General features: G+C 43.7%; 1 protein-coding gene across 1 annotated transcript in view; it reads left to right on the top strand.

Annotated features, from left to right (window-relative positions):
* LOC104506829 (LIM and calponin homology domains-containing protein 1-like) overlaps positions 1 to 4,997 on the top strand; it is a 21,468-nt gene extending 16,471 nt beyond the window's left edge. The window contains exons 11-13 of the mRNA XM_010147911.1: positions 855 to 963; positions 1,617 to 1,719; positions 4,254 to 4,997. Of these exons, the coding sequence (XP_010146213.1) occupies positions 855 to 963; positions 1,617 to 1,719; positions 4,254 to 4,279 (238 nt within the window). The 3' untranslated portion in view covers positions 4,280 to 4,997. The remainder of the gene's footprint in view (positions 1 to 854; positions 964 to 1,616; positions 1,720 to 4,253) is intronic.
* The last annotated feature ends 13,503 nt before the right edge of the window (positions 4,998 to 18,500 follow it).

Here is an 18,500-nt window from a genome sequence, read left to right on the forward strand (position 1 = left end):
AGCACCTTTCCCACTGGGCAGCTTTCCAGTCCCTCGTCCCCAAGCCTGGAGCGTTGCAGGGGGTTGTTCTGGCCCAGGGGCAGGACCCAACACTTGGCCTTGTTGCCCCTCACACAGTGGCCTCAGCCCATTGATCCAGCCTGTCCAGATCCGTCCAAAGAGCCTTCCTGCCCTCAGGCAGATCAACACTCCCACCCAACTTGGTGCACTCGATCCCCTCATCCAGGTCATTGATAGAGATGTTAAAGAGAACTGGCCCTGGGGAACACCACTTGGGACCGGCTGCCAACCTGGATATCATTCCATTCACCACAACTCTTTGGGTCTGGCCATCCAGACAGGGTTTTACCCAATCCAAAGAGCCTTCCTGCCCTCAGGCAGATCAACACTCCCACCCAACTTGGTGCACTCGATCCCCTCATCCAGGTCATTGATAGAGATGTTAAAGAGAACTGGCCCTGGGGAACACCACTTGGGACCGGCTGCCAACCTGGATATCATTCCATTCACCACAACTCTTTGGGTCTGGCCATCCAGACAGGGTTTTACCCAAGCCATAAGCAACCAGTTTCTCCAGGAGAATGCTGTGGGAAATGGTGTTGAAGCTTCACTAAAGTCTAGGTAGACAACATCCACAGACTTTCCCTCATCCACTAAGCAGTTGAAGTCCTCTGCTTGCTTGTCGGCAGGGCAGACGCTCAGGCTGATTCAGCCACATGGTTAAAATATCAATGTGAAACCCCTCAACACTCCTTCCTCACATACTGTCCCTCTCCATAAACCTGCATAAACATTTGGCTGCATTTTATCATCAGTTGCTCTTCTGTTTTCTTAAAGTCGTGTTTGTCTCCTAGGTCTGTCAGCGGAAAGAAGCTTTGTTCTACCTGTGGGCTTCCTCTTGGAAAAGGAGCTGCCATGATTATTGAAACGCTTAGTCTTTATTTCCATATCCAGTGCTTCAGGGTATGTCTCTTGCTTTATTAAGAGAAATCTCAAGTCATGCACAGTGTGAGAAGAGAGTGCTGTAGATGTGAAACAGAAAATGTGAGAGAACCAAGGGATTCACGTTTGTTAGGTGTGTTTGTTTGTAGAGACGTTGAAGTAATGCAGCTAATGTGTTATTTTGTTGTCAGACGTTAATTGGACTAACACCTGTGATTTAGCAAGCAAACTTCCTCACTTATAGAGGGAAGCATCATATAATTTCCCAGTCGTACTCGCTGTTTTTAAATATAACATTAGTTACCAAAAAAAAAAATCCTGGTCAGTCCCAAAGCCATCTTTGATCCGGTCGGTGATTGGAAAGCTGTGACTATGGAACGGATGATGTAGTCTGGTGTCGTGGTTTAACCAGAGCTGTCAACAGAAATACTTCATGACTGTTCTTGAGAATTGGCTGGCTTCAGAATGCAATGTTAAAATCAGATGTCCCTTAAAATCACTAAACTTCACTTCTGTATGAGTGGAGGCTGCTGAAATCCAGCTCCCCAGGAGTAGGCACTGGGTTCTGGGTGGTTATTTTTTCTCACTGTTCCAAGAACTATTTAAATTTGGGGAGAGTTATGACAGATAGTAGGGCACGGTCTCTCTTACTTTCTCTGTTCTTGAATTGACAGTGTGGCATTTGCAAGGGACAGCTGGGAGATGCAGCAAGTGGGACAGATGTCAGGATTAGAAATGGTCTTCTTAACTGCAATGATTGCTATATCCGATCCAGAAGTAAGTACCAAGTCCTGTCCAAATGACAGTGAACTCTAACAATACTGTTGCCATGATTTTAACCGGTGGGTTTTTCTCCTGGAAGAACTGTGTTTCCGCTTCTACCCATATGTCTTTGCCACTCAGACACAGCTTTGCCATGGGAAGGGAAGCCTTCCCATGCTATTTTAATCATCCTCTTGTATAAAAAAGGATTTCCAAGCCCATTAAACCTTGCCCACAGGCTCTCTGTGGAGCGATGCTAGACTCAAAGGCTGTTTCTGTGCATAAATATAAACTCCTACACTGTGCACATGTATTGTCCTGGAAGCTTAAATCTGTCACCTCACATGAGACAATACAGATCCTGGTACTAGGTCTAGGAGCCTGGGCCTTGTCTGGAGAAGTTCCCACTTTTTATGTCTCCAGACCTCCCTTTGCAGAGAAAATAGCCAAGTAAAATATTAGGAACATTTTGTAACTTATCGTAACGAGTCCTTGTGGTGGTATCCTCAGACATGGGCTGAAGTGTGGCTTGCTGCAGGTTTTGAAGCATGATCCAGGCAATTGCATGTCCAAAAAATCTTGATGCATTTTTCTGCCTTAGAGTAGGTCACTTGCATATCCTTCCTAGTCCTGGATTTCTGCGACTGATATCAAATTGCTGGAGCATTTCAGCTTCACCCTGATGTCACCACTGAGGTGAGATGGGCAGTGCTCATGCTGGCTTTCTGCACCGTGAAAACCAATAAGGCACAGGAAGAGACCATGGGAGTGATGGTTGCCTTCCTGTTACATGGCACTGTTCAGTACTTTCACTGCCTGAAGTCCACTGATAAGTGGAGATACAGAACTCTTTTCACTTACTATTTCCCTTCTTCCTCAAAAGCAGTGGCTGTAGAAATCCAGGAGTAGGAAAGTTACCTACCTATCTTTCCCAATAGAAGAATACATCTTTTTTCTTTCTTCTGGTGTTGGAGGAGAGAGATACTTCCCCATCAGCAGAGCTAGAGGGTGCTATTGTATAACCCTTTGTTCAGCGATTTTTTTTATTATCATTCTGCTAAGCAGTGTTAGCAACTTTTTATTATTATTTATTGAACATGACACATTTACAAAGAGCTTTTCCTCTTCAGGCTTGGTGCTATAAACCTTCCTTATATAGCTGAGGTCTTGAAACTTAAAATGCACATTTGCACATCTATCTTTACACCAAAAAAAAAGAGAGGAAGGTGATAAAAGTCTTATTTTCCTTTTCTTCTTAATCCTTTTTGCTTAAACAAGAATTGAGGTCCCTTAAGGATAGAAGAAGGCTCAAATGAATTATTTGTCAGCTTATGTGCTATAGAAATCACCCCCTCCATCACCATTTCCACAGCAGCGGTGCTAGAAAAGGTAGTGCAGAGCTGTGCCCAGTGTTTCATGCTGTAAGGTTTTGCATTTGTACGTACCTACCACACAGGAACCAGGTTTTGTGGAAACGTATGGTTTCTGAAGAAGAATAATGGCAAAGCTTTGTCTTCTTTTCCTACAAATTGCCTCTTCCTGCTGTGTCCACTAAAAATACGGGTCAGTTGAATTTAAGTTACACTGGCTCTTGTTGAAAGGTTCAAAGGGACTGATTTTGATAAAACTGCAACTATGGTTAGTTGTGAATTTTTAACTAGAATTTGACAGATTCAACATCTGAAGGGAAGAACAAGCTGGTGCAATGTTAGTGTTTTTAGTTCTGGGAAGTCTGATGCTAAATATAGCAGCTTACCCTATCGCACAGCTCGTGCCTTCCTGCCCCCGCAGCTGCATCAGCAAACCAGTGCAGCAGTGTGCACAACTGACGGTCTCTGACCAACCCAGAATCAATCCGTATTGTTTTGAGATGCCTGTGGACCTTTCCATTAAATACTTTGGCTGCCAGAAGCTCATTTGAAACTGTGGATGATTTTGTTTCAAAATAAACTATCCAAAACCCTAAGAGAGAAAAGCATTGAGGATTATGTAGTGGTCCAAGGTACAAAATATTTCTATTTTTCAAATAAAGGTGGATGGGGGCTTTTTCTCTACAGCAGAACTGCACAATGATAGTTACTGAAAATTGATATTCATTGTCAAACACGGGGAATAGTTGCAGGTCTGTGAGTGCTGAGGTCAAAGGCAAGTGAATTAATGAGACTCCCTGTATGGCCAAATAGCACAAGGGCTCTGTATTGCCACATAACACAAACCAGGCACAGCTGAAGATGACTCATCAGTCCTTTGCTGTACTGCTTTGTCACTGCAGAGCCTGAAAGTGAATATACCCACAAATATTTGAGGAGTAAAATGAAATAAAAGTGCATTTGTCCATATGGCAGGAAAATACATTTCCACTCAAGCTGTGCTGAATCCTCCTTTGCAGTTAGTGCCGCAGCTTTGCAGGAAGGAAGAGAAGCAGGCCACGAATTATATATATTTCCAGATGCAGGTTTTTTTAAATTGTAGAGACACTATGAGGAAACGCCTATGTATGTTTGTTGAAATTGTCAACTAATGAGTGGGTTTGGTTTTGTTTTACTCAGCTGCTGGACAGCCAACTACATTGTGACATGACTTTCAGTCCCAATGATTGTCAAGAAGGAACTCTCTTCGCGTACGTATCGGCTGCCTCCAGACAATCACTTGTAAGAGCTTGAATCCATGGACATCATGGCGCTCATCTCATTTTGAAAAACTCATAAAAGCGCTGCACCTGCTCCTTTAAAATGCAATATGTTGGTTTTTTCCCTTTCATAAGAAATTTGCAAAATATGTATGTCCATGTTTGGGAAGGCAAAGCCTAAGTTCTATAACAAAAAAAAAAAATCCCACCTTTCAGGTATGTTTATGGTCTCCGGCCTGTTACCTTGTTCTTTGGAAAGTAATAAGAAAATAAACATGCAATAAAGCTGTTTTGGTTTAATGTTTTTAGGAATTTAAAAGTTTAAGTTTACAGAAACTTTATAGAATATGCCAACTTGAGCTGAGAAGTAATTTTAAGATAGTATCTAATCAGTGCGTTTGAGAAACTAAACATCACAGCACGACTTCTCTGTTATAACTGAAGCTATAACTTTTTTTATACAGAGACTAGTTTGATAATACACCCTGTAATTCTGAAGCATTTTGTGTTTATATTACCTTCCGTGGAGGGTAGGTGTTACACAAATAAATTATTGCACCTTTAGTATTAGGATTTTTTTGTTGTTGTTTGTGTACCTCAAGTAATGTTCGTGACTATAGCTTAATATTCTCTCAAATAAAGATTTCTTCATTAAACCTAAAGACTGTATACCGTTAACGATGGCAAGATTCCCGGTAGGAGCAATCCTGCTTACTAAGTTCAGCAGCCGGTGCTGTCACTCAGCTCGAGGAGAGGTGGTGTGGGGGAGAGGAGGCCGCATGGGCGGACACAGCCGGATGGTGAGTCTCCGGGCTGCGTGCTGACGGTCGGGTGACACCTTCCTCTTTGGCGTGTGACTTGCCCGTTGGTGGTCTGAGTTGGTTTGAGATCTGCTCCGTTCCCTTGCAAACGTGACTGTTGGTTGACATGGCACACGGAGAAACACGTGGTGGTTTGGGTGCCCTCCAGAGCGGGGAATTAAGCAGCCTTGAACCTGTGTTCCTCTGCACGCCCATCCCAATGAAGTTGGCAAAAAGCCGGGAGCGCCCAAGGTGGGCAGGGAGGAGGCTGGCAGTGGTAGGCAAAAAAACCCATGTTTCCTTGCCTGTGTTTGGGCTACTTTTCCTTTGTGCTTTTTGAAGCGTGTGCTCCTTACTAAAGTGAGATTGAAAGAGCGGTCAGAGCTGTGCCACGTTATCTGCAACACACAGGTTAGGTGACGTGTGACAGGTATACAGCATCCTAGCACTGCTTGGCAAGGAGTTATTTGAAACAGCCCCTTTTAGCAGTTCACGATGCAACTTGAAATGGAGGGGAAAAACATCTACCTATTCTGCCTTAAACCTACCGTAAAACTAAATTGATAGTGATTTATTTTATCTATGTGCACATCCATTGTCTTTTGATGTGTTGGTAAATGGGAATGAAGTGGTTATTAGGGAAGCAATAATTTTGAGTTATTCTATAGCTAGCAGCTATTTATTTAAACACTAGACAGTTGCTTGCATGTGAGGTGTGTACCCATGCAAAACTGCGCGTCGTTGAAAACCCAAGTACGATGTTGTTGTCGTTGGAGGACATCGTGACTGTCTCCTGGAAAGTTAGGTGTTACTTCCTTAATACTGTGCCTTAGAAAACGCAGAGCTGTTGCACACAGTCAGCGATGACTTATGGATGCAATAAATCCAAAAAGCTGAAGTCCTTCGTGGACTTCACCCGGGGAATATTTTTTAAGAAAAACTTTAAAAAAAAAAATCACAAAAAATGTTTTGGAAATAAAACAGTGGCATCCGATATTTTGATTAACCATCTGCACGATTTACTGTTAAAGGGTTTTGATCACCAGGATGCTCACACTTTGCATGTGGTCATCGTAACATCTTCCCACAAATAATGCGTAATAGGGAAATTCAAAAAGCAGATTTTATAACCGACTTTGTGCATCGGTGTAAATCCACGTGCTGCGTATGTGAATATACGGTGTCTGGGCCTCGTTTTTAAAGGAGACCGTGCATGCTTGTGTGTCTGTTCGGCGTGAGTCGCTGGCGTCGCTTCGCCTGTGTGGTAGAGTTTAGATGTGCCGATCGGTCCCCAGAGCATGAAAAGGGTCGGTTGTCGCAGAGGTCAGATCCGCTTCTCGTTCACACAGGGCTAAGTGCCCGAAGGGTTTAGGGGCACACTTGGGACTAAACTGCATGGGCGAGGGGTGGGCTGGGGGCACGCGTCGCGCCGCAGACGCACCGCTGCCTACCTGAAGCTGCTTGGAACTTGATCCCAGTGTCTGTCGCTTAGTTTCGTGCCTGCATGCTTTAGCAAAGCTGATCGTACGTAAAGCGCAAGGAAGCGGCGTTCTCGGGCAACGATTTTCCTCCCTCATGAACGTCTACTCACCAGTGCAGAATAATTCCCAACAGTTATATCTAAACTGTACTTGCCAACTGTTTAGGTTTGATTTATATTTCCTTTGGAGTATTACATGGCAAATTCATTCAGGCTAAGATCTTTTCGGATTTTTTTTTCCTTTTTTTTCAGTTTAAACACATAAAATATGATACATTTCTTATCAGGAACTTTGAGCACAGAAAGAAACAGCGCTTTACTACATTCGAACTACAATGTAAATGTATTTGTTGCAAAAAAATGATTTATTATTGCTAAGCAAGTACAAGCTATGTAATGGGGTTTAGATGTTTCAGAATTTATTTAGCCTCTTACTACTTCAGAGGACCTGAACAAGTGTCGTAACCCATCTGTATTTCACAACCCCGTTTTCCATGGTGTATTTTTTCCTTGCTCTTGCTATGTAGTTATTGATGCCGTACATCTGTAGTTCTATAGAATGTCCTAAAGGCTGGTAAACCAGAAGGCGACCATCCTTATCTGCATGTCTATTCAAGGACAAGGATTGCTGTCCTAGCTGGGGCTGATGTTGAATACCGATTATGCTAATCTTTGTTTTATTTATTCTAAAATGCCTCTGGAAATTAGGAAAACTTGTCTAAAATGAAACAGCTTTTATAGTAAATGTATGTTTATAAATAAAATGTTGATTACCTTTGGTGGTGCTGATTTTACTTATTACAGCTAACTTTTATTGCAAGCGATGTGTCTGTGAAACTGGATTGCAGGGTCTGTACATCCCTTCGGTTAAAGCTTCTGCTCGGATGGTGTATTGCACAAAACTTAGTATACGAGATGAGGCAATGAAAAAAAAGGCATACTTGAGATGGGACAATACCCTAGTGAGCTGTATTTCCAACAGCACGTGTGGCTGTGGTGGTAAATGACGAGCAGAGGTGGCTTTCTGTGGTCGGACCCAAAGCCCTCAGAAGACCTGAGGTGGTTCAGACCTTCAATAAAGCACTTCACGTGCTTCAAAGCCAAACATGCGCTTGGTTAATTCCACTTCTACGTAGCAAAGATCCTTGAGTTTGTGCTTAGTTATGCTTGTGCTGATGTATCTCAGTGATTCTTGAATCCCGATGAGTGTGTGGCTTCACCAGTAACCAGCAGAAAGTTCACGTGAAATTTTAAACTAATAACTGCCCATTTTTCTTCCTTTTAATTGGGTCTTCAGTGGATGACGGGTTTGGTTTTGTGCCAGAAGCACATCTTGGCTGTTAGATGAGTCATGGGGAAGTACTGACAATTTAATTTTTTGAAAGCAGATTTTTATCCTGGTACCTTAATGGAAGTGGCAGTGGTCTTACGTTATTGCTGCGTGTACGTCTCTGGACAGGGACAGCTTTGCTCTCTGGTGGCAGGGGCATCCTGGTGTTCCCACAGGTGAGCATCAGTGCCGTGTCTGGGAACAGCGTGCTCCTGCTGGACGTTGCTCCGAGGCTGGATTTGAAGGCGCTCAGGCAGCTATTTCTGCTTCAGCAGCTCTGCACCGAGGTTGTTGGGCACCCAGACAAGCACGGTTTTGGTGACTGAGAGCCTTATGAGCCAAGTAACATGGTGGAAATCCTGATATGATTTTTGCTATTATTTATTTTCTGGTGAATGTGATCTGGCAGTTCTGACCTGCCCAGAGCTCTGAACAGGCACCGACGGGGCTGCACTCCACCGGCACTGATGTAATGCCAAAATAATTCCACCAACCTTATAAAAGCAGGGTTGTGTCACCTGCTGACCTCACCAGCACCTTCATCTGCAGGTAGCAAAGGCTGCCGGGTGGACCTGGAGGGAGAGCACCCTGCTCACAAGGCCACAGCGTGCCCTGGGAGAGGGCCATGGCTTGTCAAGCGCAGGATGAGGCTGGAGGTGTGTGGAATAGGAGGTGGTGTGGGAGAGGAATGGTCTGCGACAGCAGAGGCTCAGACACTGGGGCAGAGGATGCCCTGTGCAAAGGGACATGTGTGCCAGGAGAGCTCTGTCCCTCCTCCGCACCTTTGGGGTGCGATGCCTCCATCCCTCCCCTTTCCCCCGCTGCAGCCAAGCAGGACGAGGGCTCTGTTTCCTCCTCTGTGCCCTTGCTCTGGGTCCAGCCAACCCCTTTTTTTCGGCTTTGTTTTCTCTCTGTAGCAAGCGTTTCGGTGCAGAGATCATCGGTGAGCGCACCCCGGTGCTGGCAGCAGTTGGAGGCTCTAGGCACAGGTAATAAACAGCAGTGCCTTGCTCATCTCATGAGTATTGATCCTTACCCAGGCAACTCTTCTGGGGGAGAGTTAAAAGCAGGCAGCAACCACTTTGTTTAGAAAATTAGCTTTAGGTACAGTTCTTGCTGTCCAATTTAGCAAAGATTTGGTCTCAGATGGATCCCCTTCCTGATAATGGGAAGCTGGTTAAGTACTTACTCAATGAACTTTGTGGAGAGGGGGCTCGCCCCGCTTTTCTCCCCCCTTCTCTGCTCTCCTGAGTAAAGTTTGGGTAACTGGGGTACGAGTCGACAATAATGTTCATTTTCAGAGACAGGTCTGCAGTGAAACTCAGAGGGGGTTGTGGATGCTGGAAGTGAGCAGATGACCACCTCTTGGCTGGAAAAAAAGAAAATATGCCAGAAAAATACATCTCTTGTAAAGGCAAACAGGACTCCTGTATACCTCTAAAAGCCTCCGGTAGAATGTAATTTCATCTGAATTTCCTGATAAGAGAAAATGACTAAACTGGAAGCCACTCAAGTTTTGCAAGCAGTAAGAGCCCAAAACAGAGATGGAAAGTACAGGGTGGGCTGTGACTCTTCTCATGATACAGTGGGGGGTTGGTATTTGGGGGGGGGGGTCTGTTTTCGTGTTCGTCTTTGTTACAAGATGTACCATGAGTTAAACATGCAAGAGGGGTGCTTACACCTCTGCAGGGCTATAGCTGTGCCTCTGTACGCCTTACTGAATACCCCATGCTCTGCAAGAGTAACTACTGGAGCTCTCCTTCCCAAAGCATATGGGGTTTTAAGCCATTTAGGAGAAAAAAAACCCACCAACATTACGTAAGACAAACTGTGAGTCACTGTTAACTCTTCCATAGAGTCCATCTGCTTCTCTGCACACAATGCACTGCAAACTCGCGTAGCTAATGCCACATCCGAAGTTCACAGATGCACTTTTTCTAAGCAGGTAACCTGCTGCTCAACATACAGTTGAGCATGGGTCTAGAAACTCAAGCAAAAACTAACAGAAATGCAAATCTTTCCTTGAAGTAACAGAATTTATCGAACAGAAGAAAAGCAAGATTTTAAAAATTCCTTTTGTCTGTTACTTAGGATTATAGACAACAAATTTGTCCAAGGCCAAGCACAGGAGCAGAGACTCCTCTGTGTGCCATCCACATCTGTGGAAACCACCTGGTAGCCTCACGTGTTGAATGTCAGAGCAGAACGTTAGGACCTGCGTCACAAAAAGTGTCTCAGACGGTTAGATCAAACCTTTTCTTCCAAAAAGGTGAGCACGGCTTATGGAGTCTGGTGGGGGAGAGCCTTGTGCTGAGGCCACACGTGACACCTGCAAACCCTCTTTCCCCAGCCATGTCCCAATTAGGCTTCACACAGGTCAATTAGGCTTCACAAGTGAGAAGAGACCAGTGTTCAGTAGAGCTGTGGAACACATTCTGCTTCTTGTTCTAAATACTCACAGGTCTTAGGCTGGGTTTAAAACATAAGGACAGCACACTACATAAAGAAGCCAGTTAACACATATCTTACCGCTAGTCCTAAATGCATTTTGCATATTGTTATTTGTTTGGAAAAGGTAGTTTTCACATTGAAAAGGGAACTACGACAAAGTGTGCTGCCAACTGGTATAATTACAAGGCTGTTTCAATGGACCAAAGCTGAATGTCAAGATTAATTTTCAGCCTTACAAAACCACTTTCAAACATTTACCTTGGGATGCAGCCTACATGTTTAGGATGCATACGTGTGCTGATGGCAAAGCTAGGAGGTAGTGGTGGAGGCAAATCAGTCGGCCTCAACTCTCATTCTCTCCATTTTGCCTCTGTTAAAGCTGTTATCTCTCAGAGCATTTGTTATGGATACACATGGGCACACAACAGTTGAAAAGCCATTATCTCTTTTAAAGGTAGTGACTAATGTGCTTTTGCCCACAGCGATGTGAAAATACATGGGAAAATTTTTGCTGCAGAATCCGCTCTATTCACCTGACAGGAAAGCAGCTGCAGGGGAAGAGAGGTATTTATTTCTGGCAAACCTTCTGTTGTAGTTTGACCTGGCAGGCAGCTAAACACCACACAGCCGTTCGCTCGCCACGCCCCCCAGTGGGATCAGGGGGAGAATTGGTAAAAAAAAGTAAAATTCATGGGTTGAGATAAAGACAGTTTAATAAGACAGAAATGGTAAATAATAATGATGATAATAATAATAATGATAAAACAATATACAAAAGAAGTGATGCACAATGCAATTGCTCATCACTGCCAACCAATGTCCAGCCAGTTCCTGAGCAGTGGCCTCCAGCCAGCTTTCCCCCCAGTTTATATACTGAGCATGACATCATATGGTATGGAATATTCCTGTGATCAATTGGAGTCAGCTGCCCTGGCTCTGTCCCCTCCCAGCTTCTTCTGCCCTCCCAGCCTCCTCACTGGTATAGCAGTATAGGAAGCTGAAAAGTCCTTGACTTAGTGTAAGCACTGCTCAGCAACAACCGAACCATCAGTATGTTGTCAACGTTATTCTCATTCTAAATCCAAAACACAGCACTACACCAGCTACTAGGAAGAAAATTATCCCAATCAAAACCAGGACACCTTTGCTAGTAGCTTTTTTCTTATATTTCTCCTGGAACTATTGATTAGTATTTTTATACCCTTCTGTGCTTAGCAAATAGTCAGTTTTATGGTTTGGGTTTGTTTTCTCTGAATACTGTAAAAGAACATTTCACTGGGTGACACAGTCCACTATAAATACAAGTGATTTGAAAATCAAAACTAGAAGTAACTTTCAACAAAAATCATGAGAGCTGACTTTTTTTGCCTGTGGTAGCAAAGCCCATCTACCACAATGTTCTGCATTACGGGGGCCAGGTGTTACCCACCTGGTAACGATGCAGAGAGGTTTTCTCTAAGTGAATCAAGATTGCCACAGCTAACTGATGTCTCTGCTGTGCTGTTTTATACAGAAGAGGACAGTGCTTGCAGTTTCGTTTGCAAGGTTTGCCTCATTAAGTCACCTTTGCAGATGTTGGACTCCTGAGAAGCCTGTGGGTAAGCTAAAGACCAAGGAGCTCAGGTGGCTGCACTGCCTTTGCTTCGCTTCAGTGCGGGAGGGGGAAGGGGAAGGGGAAAGACTTGCACAAGCTGTGTATCTTCCGAGTAGTTGTGTTTACAGCTGGGAAAAAAGCCTGGGTGACTATGTACGGTGACATTTACAACTATTGCATTTCTTTACATACTGTTCAAAGGTATGCAGGTGGTACGTTAACTTCAAAGCTGTATTTTTTCACATGGTACTGTGTGTTAAGTAGACAAAATAATTGAGCAAGGTATAGAGGCAGATAAACGGTTTGTGGTGGAATATTAGCACTCAACACTTGGCTTTTTCAATACTTCATCTTGAATGGTTAAAATCTGCTTATGGCATGAATACAATTAAACACATGAATGCGTTTCTCTTTGCTGCTTCAAGGCTTTTTGAGCATCCTCTGTACCTGAAGATGTATGTGGCTATTTTCACTCACTTCCAGTTGATAATGACCCTCACGGATTGTTAACCCAGGAGCAGAATGCTTACACTATACTGAGTAAGTTGTGATGTAAAAAGTTATCCATTTTAGCTCCTACCAGCAAGGTAAAAGTAAGAACATGAATAAATCATCACATGCAGCAGAGCTGTAATAAATAACATCCAGGAACTGCATGCCTGGGATGGAAAAAATGACTTCAGCAAGGAGCAAGTTCTTCAAGGGTGAATGGTGGAGCTGCAGCACTTCTCCCCCCTTGTTCTTGACTTAGGACACAGCCAATTCCTGAGCCTCGTCCTGCACACAGATAAAATCCAGCTGTGCTCCCACAGCATGTTCCAGCCTGGCTCAGGGACCCCCGCTCCCCCCTGCCCTAGTTTGCTGTCACCATCAGCTGCAGACAGTTCCGTTTTCTTCCCTCAGATGTCAGGCATTCTGCTGCTGAGCCAGAAATTCTTCTCCAATAATCAATACAGCATTTTCCAGCCGCTTGCTGCCCATTTGCAGTTAGAAAGAAGGGCTGTAAACAAGCATCGTTGGTACCTTTCCTGGCTTTGGAAAGGTGTGTACAAAGAGGGAGACACTGCCTGCTCTGAGGACTCTTGCAGGATAAATAAGTAAACAATAAGATGGTTAAAGTAGCCCAAGTGTGGCAAAGCTCTGTGCATGCTGCACTAAGAATCTTTATTAAATCCCCGTGGCTAGCAAGGCAAATGTAAGAAGACATATTTCTCCACAGGCTGCCGTATTACTTTTTATCACAGAAAGCAAATAAATTCTACAATATCATTTTATTTGTTTACAGTTTTAAGGCAAGATCTCTCTCTTTTGACAGTACTGAGCTGCAGCTTGAACGCAAATATCAATTACTTCCTTTGTACTGCAGTAACGTAGAACAATTTGCACAGGACTTCGAATCATTTTGAATACCACAATACCTGACCACCCAATGTCAGGGACTGGAAACAGATGGATTTTCCAGAATACCTGATTGCACACCTCCACGTCATCACCTTGAGCAGGCCTCAAGTCAAGTACCCAGAGCCACTGTTCTCATGAAAAAGCACAGGTACCTAGACTTTGTTTTTCAGGTTTTCAACTCTTTTTACTTTTTCAGCTATATTTCAAGTAGCTGAAATAGAAAAGGGGGAGCTGGACTCTGGGGTGTACTTGTTGGACCAACCCACTTAACAACTGGTGCTTACAGGGCTCATCATCACCAGAAAACAGTAAAGGACTTTTTACAATCTTTAGTCAAATTAGCCAGCCCCGGCATCTCCAGGCTGGTACATACAGGGTACCAACCTGGTGTCTCAGTGGGTCATTTCCCAGGCTTGGAGCTGAGCTCGGCAAGCAGAATCCTTCTGGTTAAATGCCTTTTTGAGAGGAAAACATGGCAAAAGGTGTTCCCTTTCTGGAAGGAAGGAGATTTAAAAACTGTAAGAAAAATGTTTCCATGGGTTATGCCTGCTGCAGTGAGGCAGGCATGTGGGTTTGATCTCTCCAGTCGTCGCTACGGGCTGGGCTTCTCAGCCGGGTGATGTTAGCTTGGCGTCCCGTGTCTCACATGTGGAGAGGGAGAGCTGGAAACATCTGCACTGGTGTTGCCACAGCAGTTGTATCTTCTGCCTGGAGAACAACAGATGTTTTGTCTTAGTAAAAGAAATATAAATACTCTAAAAATTTATTTACTGGGTGGAGTGGTGAAGAACAGATTTTTCACTAAGGTTTGGTGCCAAATCATCTTCTCCAGTTAACTGTACAATTACTCAGAAAAACAGTCCACATGGTGCTTATCCTTTGAAGGTGTTTATGCCACGTAACATGCCTGCTGGGACATGCCAGGATATGCTTGTTCAGCACAAGCCACGTGCATGTGCGCAGAGGACATACCTACCCCTGCCAAGAGCAGACAGCAGCCTACAGGGCCACCTCTGAGAGCAGATGTTTGTGTCATCTGTTATTTTCATGCCCGTTCTGCAGGGCTTTGTGATAGGAAGTGCCACCTCATGTACTCCTCCCATGACAAAAACCTGATTTCCCAGGAAAATGAGGGTCCACACAAGGTTGGGGTGGAACAAATGGTGACCTGCGGCCCTGTGTAGGTTGAGCACCCAAAAAGCAGCCTGACCTTACTGCTGGTGAGGAGAAGTCCAAAGCCAGGTTGGGCTGGAAGGTGAACGTGGAGTCCAAAAGATTTCTACATTAACTAGTGGACCAAATCATCCAAAACAAGTATTGTAAAAATAAACTGCAGAGATGCTACCTTTATTCTGCACCAAGACTTTAATGTATGTTGCAAAAAAAAGAAATCCACTATTTCCTTTGGAGTGTGACAGACATTGCACAACCATATTTTTTGGACTGAGCTGACTGACAGAACAGGACATTAAATGGTTAAAAGGATTATTTCATCTCAGTGAATCCTCCACTCGAAGAAAATAAACAAACAAGAAAAAAACACCCAGAGTCATGACAAGCTTTGTGACGCTGACTGCTGCCACCCAGCTAAGGGCTGAGGCACTTTGTAAATCAAATTTCAAGTAAAGAGATTGGTTTGCGAAACCTCCTCGGCGTGGAGTCACAGGCTGTCAGAGTGTATTAGCATTATGTTACTGGAGTAAAAAGCAAAACAAATTAAGATGTTTAACAGCTGAAATCTGAAACAAAATCGTGTTTAATGCTGAAAATCTTGTTAACATATTTTCAAGCTTCCCTTTCCCCAGATATTAAATCTCAGTGTGTGTTTGCAGGCATCTTTTTATCACACATTGAAACCTACTGCGGGAGAATAAGAACTATCCACGACATATGGTAAGGAAGGGTATTTCACCCGGAATTCAAAAGCCTGTTCAGCATTGCCGCCGCGTACAGCAGCACACAGGAAGATTATAAGGACCTGGGGAGAAGCACAGCTGGAATTCCCTCAGAAAGCATTGCATCAATGGCAAGGGGGCCCTGCTCGAAGATTACACATGTTTTAGCATTTAATGTGAGGGGTAATTTGAACTCCCAAACTGGTTTTTCTTTCATCTTGGCTCCCACAATGAAAGAACCATTAAGAATTTTAGTGGTCTTCCAAGACTCTGCTTCCAGCAGAAAATTGGCTCCTTCTCCTTGGACACAAGACCAATTTTTAATTGAATTTCAAGAGATGATGGATGTTGTACTTTATTCCAAGTCTATATGCTAAATTAACAAGGCTGTCTGCTCAGTTTCCTCTTTTGAAACCACATTGAGATGAGTTTCTGCTAATTCTCTTACACAGGACATTAGACATGTGAACTGGGTCCTTATTCAAGAGTTGAAATAATAGACATTTTTGCCAAGGTTATTACTTTGGATAATAAATTGGAGCTGTGAGGCAGCGACAATAATTTGCTTTCTGAAAAAGACTTAACCAGCTGAATTATTTCAAATGTAATAAAACTAAACGTATCATCTATTTTCACCAAAGAATTGAAAAATTATTAGTCAACCCTTAAAAGTCTATCTTAGAGTGGGGATCATTCATTAATTCTGCATGTTTGGGATTTGGTTTTTCTGCATGCTCCCTCTGGTCACTTCACAGATAACAGAAAGTCCCTCTGGAGTTCACTGTTCTCCAGAATATATTTAGCCGGAATTAGGTTTATTTATGCAGCTTTTTACATGTAAACAGATGCCATTGGTAAGTTAAAAATCTGGGCTTTGTGAAATACAGAAAACAATGGCATAAAAGTGAATGTTTTTCTTAACTCTGCTCACTGCAGAAATACTTACACAGTACTGTAGGTGAAGAAGATGCCTCGCAGAGGTAAAACCATTGGGAAGGTAATTTAGAGTGAAATTTGGGGCAGAACATAGAAAAATTGAAAGCAAAATTCTGACTAACTTGGGCACAACCATGAACCAGCTCAATTAAGTGTATGTGTGGTTGTCTACCAGTACAAGCTGGGTTCGTTCCTCAAAATATTGGGGTAGGAAAAAGAAGGCCACTTTCCAGGGCGATGGACCTCATTGCTTGAAGAGCCATGAGCCCGCAGCTAGGAACACCTTTGCTGCTTCTTTCCTAATGGGAACATTTAAAAGCAATCGTGTGTGTAATTTTAAGGTGGCCCAGGACAGCAATAAACAGTCTTAATGGTTTCCTTTTTGGGAGCACAGGTCTAGCTGACTTTCTTACCTGGCAAGGAGCTTTTCAATTGGATTAAACAAACTGGCCGTGTGGATTGGGGTTTGCACTTAATTTATCACAGAATTGTAGTTTTCCACTGGAAAACAAAATCCAGTGTGAAAAGACAGCTGCTAGTGTCTTCATCAAGAGGAGGTCAAATCAGAGATGGTGTTTATCAGCTAATAACAGCAACAGGCTGGAAGAGTGTGGCTTAAATAGCTGAGGAATTTAAAGAGGGTAATAGAATAATATAACACATTCGGCATAACTGACTAATGCCCTTCCCACAGGTGACACAGCGTGGACAAGCATGGTCAGGTCTTTATCCAGATGTCATTATGCATCCAAATGGTAGCCTATTAAGTAAAATAGTAATAAAATGCCAATTCTTTCTCATAGCCCTGTATTTCAGGTATATTTCAGCCCTAACCTGTGGCAGACACTGATCTTATCCTAGTCCCCCCTTACACGGAGGCTGCCAGGAATTTTTCTCTTCCTTTTTGTTAATGTTTTGCGCTGCAACAGAATGACTCAGGACCAGCTTTAATTATGGCTGTAGCCCGAATGATACTGCAGAGCGTATCATTAGATCCCAGGAGAAGCTAATGGCTTATCTGGCTTCTATAATCGTTTGAATCTTCTTTCCTATCAGTTTTCCCTCAGTGACATCTCGTTTGTTTGAATTGTATGCTGGGGAGACAACTATCCAGCCCAAGACTCCTATTATCAAAAAAAATTTTAAACTACACTGTGGCAACCAAATACGGATTTTTTTGAAGCTACTTCTTTAGAACAACAAATCAGTGTGGGTTTTCAACTACTGTATCCTCATGGGCCAGCACCAATTAGCATTATCTGATACTTTTTTATAGCTGTCGTTCATCTAACTCAATGACACAGGTGATTAAGGGGTTTGTGCCTCTTCACATAGGAAGATACAAACCTTCTTTCTCAACTCTCTTGCAGGCAGTGACTACAGGTAAGCAATGATTTTAGCATCTTTGTTCCACAGCCAGCAGCATCGTTCGTACCAAGTTTGTTAAACTCACAAATCCCAGTTTAATGATGCTGAATGAACCAGCAGAAATGTCTCCACTAGAAGCAAGTTTTTTCCTTTCCCAGCTCCTGGAAGCACGAGTCGGGGGCTCTGTCAGCAGCACCGGTTTGTCAGCATTGACGGGGACACCCAGGCACTTTGTTTCTGGCGTAGTAACCCTTTAAACTGTGCAACAGTTTGGTGCCAGGGTGGAAAGGGAGAGCCCAGGCGTTCACAGCAAAGAGAACAGAACGGCTTTCGGGAGGAAAAATTGATTGGGAAAAATTCATAACCTCGGCAAGCGAGCCACTGACATATGAAAGCCGATTTGGTGCACTGTGTGGCAGCAGGCTGGGCATCCCCAAGAGCTTCACAGACATTTCTGGGTAGGCAGAACCTCTGGTTGCTGTGAGAGAAGAAGCAGTCATTACGGAGGGGAATAAATAGCATTTCTAGCACACCTGCCCCTGAGAAAAATTCAATACACTTCAGAGGACACGTATCAACTTTTACCTCTCCACAGTAATATTTGGGAAGCACGACTCCCCCTTGGATACCAGATACTCCCAGCTGAAACCTGTGCTCTTTTCTGCCTGAAACTGCCATGCTGAGGGAGTCTAAGGTGGGTGTCACCCTCTGCTTTCCTCTTCAGAAAACACATCCCTTCTGGCTAATGTGTCACTGGGAGGAAAAGGACAACACGGAATCGGAACTGCTCTGGGAGATGCAGAAGAAATACACAGGTGAGGGTTTTGAGCCAGCACTGACAGGCTATGGAGGGGTTTCAGCACACCGCAGTTTCAGTGGGATCACAGCCTTCCCGACACACATAGCAGCATG

This window comes from Eurypyga helias, unplaced genomic scaffold (assembly GCF_000690775.1).
Source record: "Eurypyga helias isolate BGI_N326 unplaced genomic scaffold, ASM69077v1 scaffold33692, whole genome shotgun sequence".
Lineage (NCBI taxonomy): Eukaryota > Metazoa > Chordata > Aves > Eurypygiformes > Eurypygidae > Eurypyga > Eurypyga helias.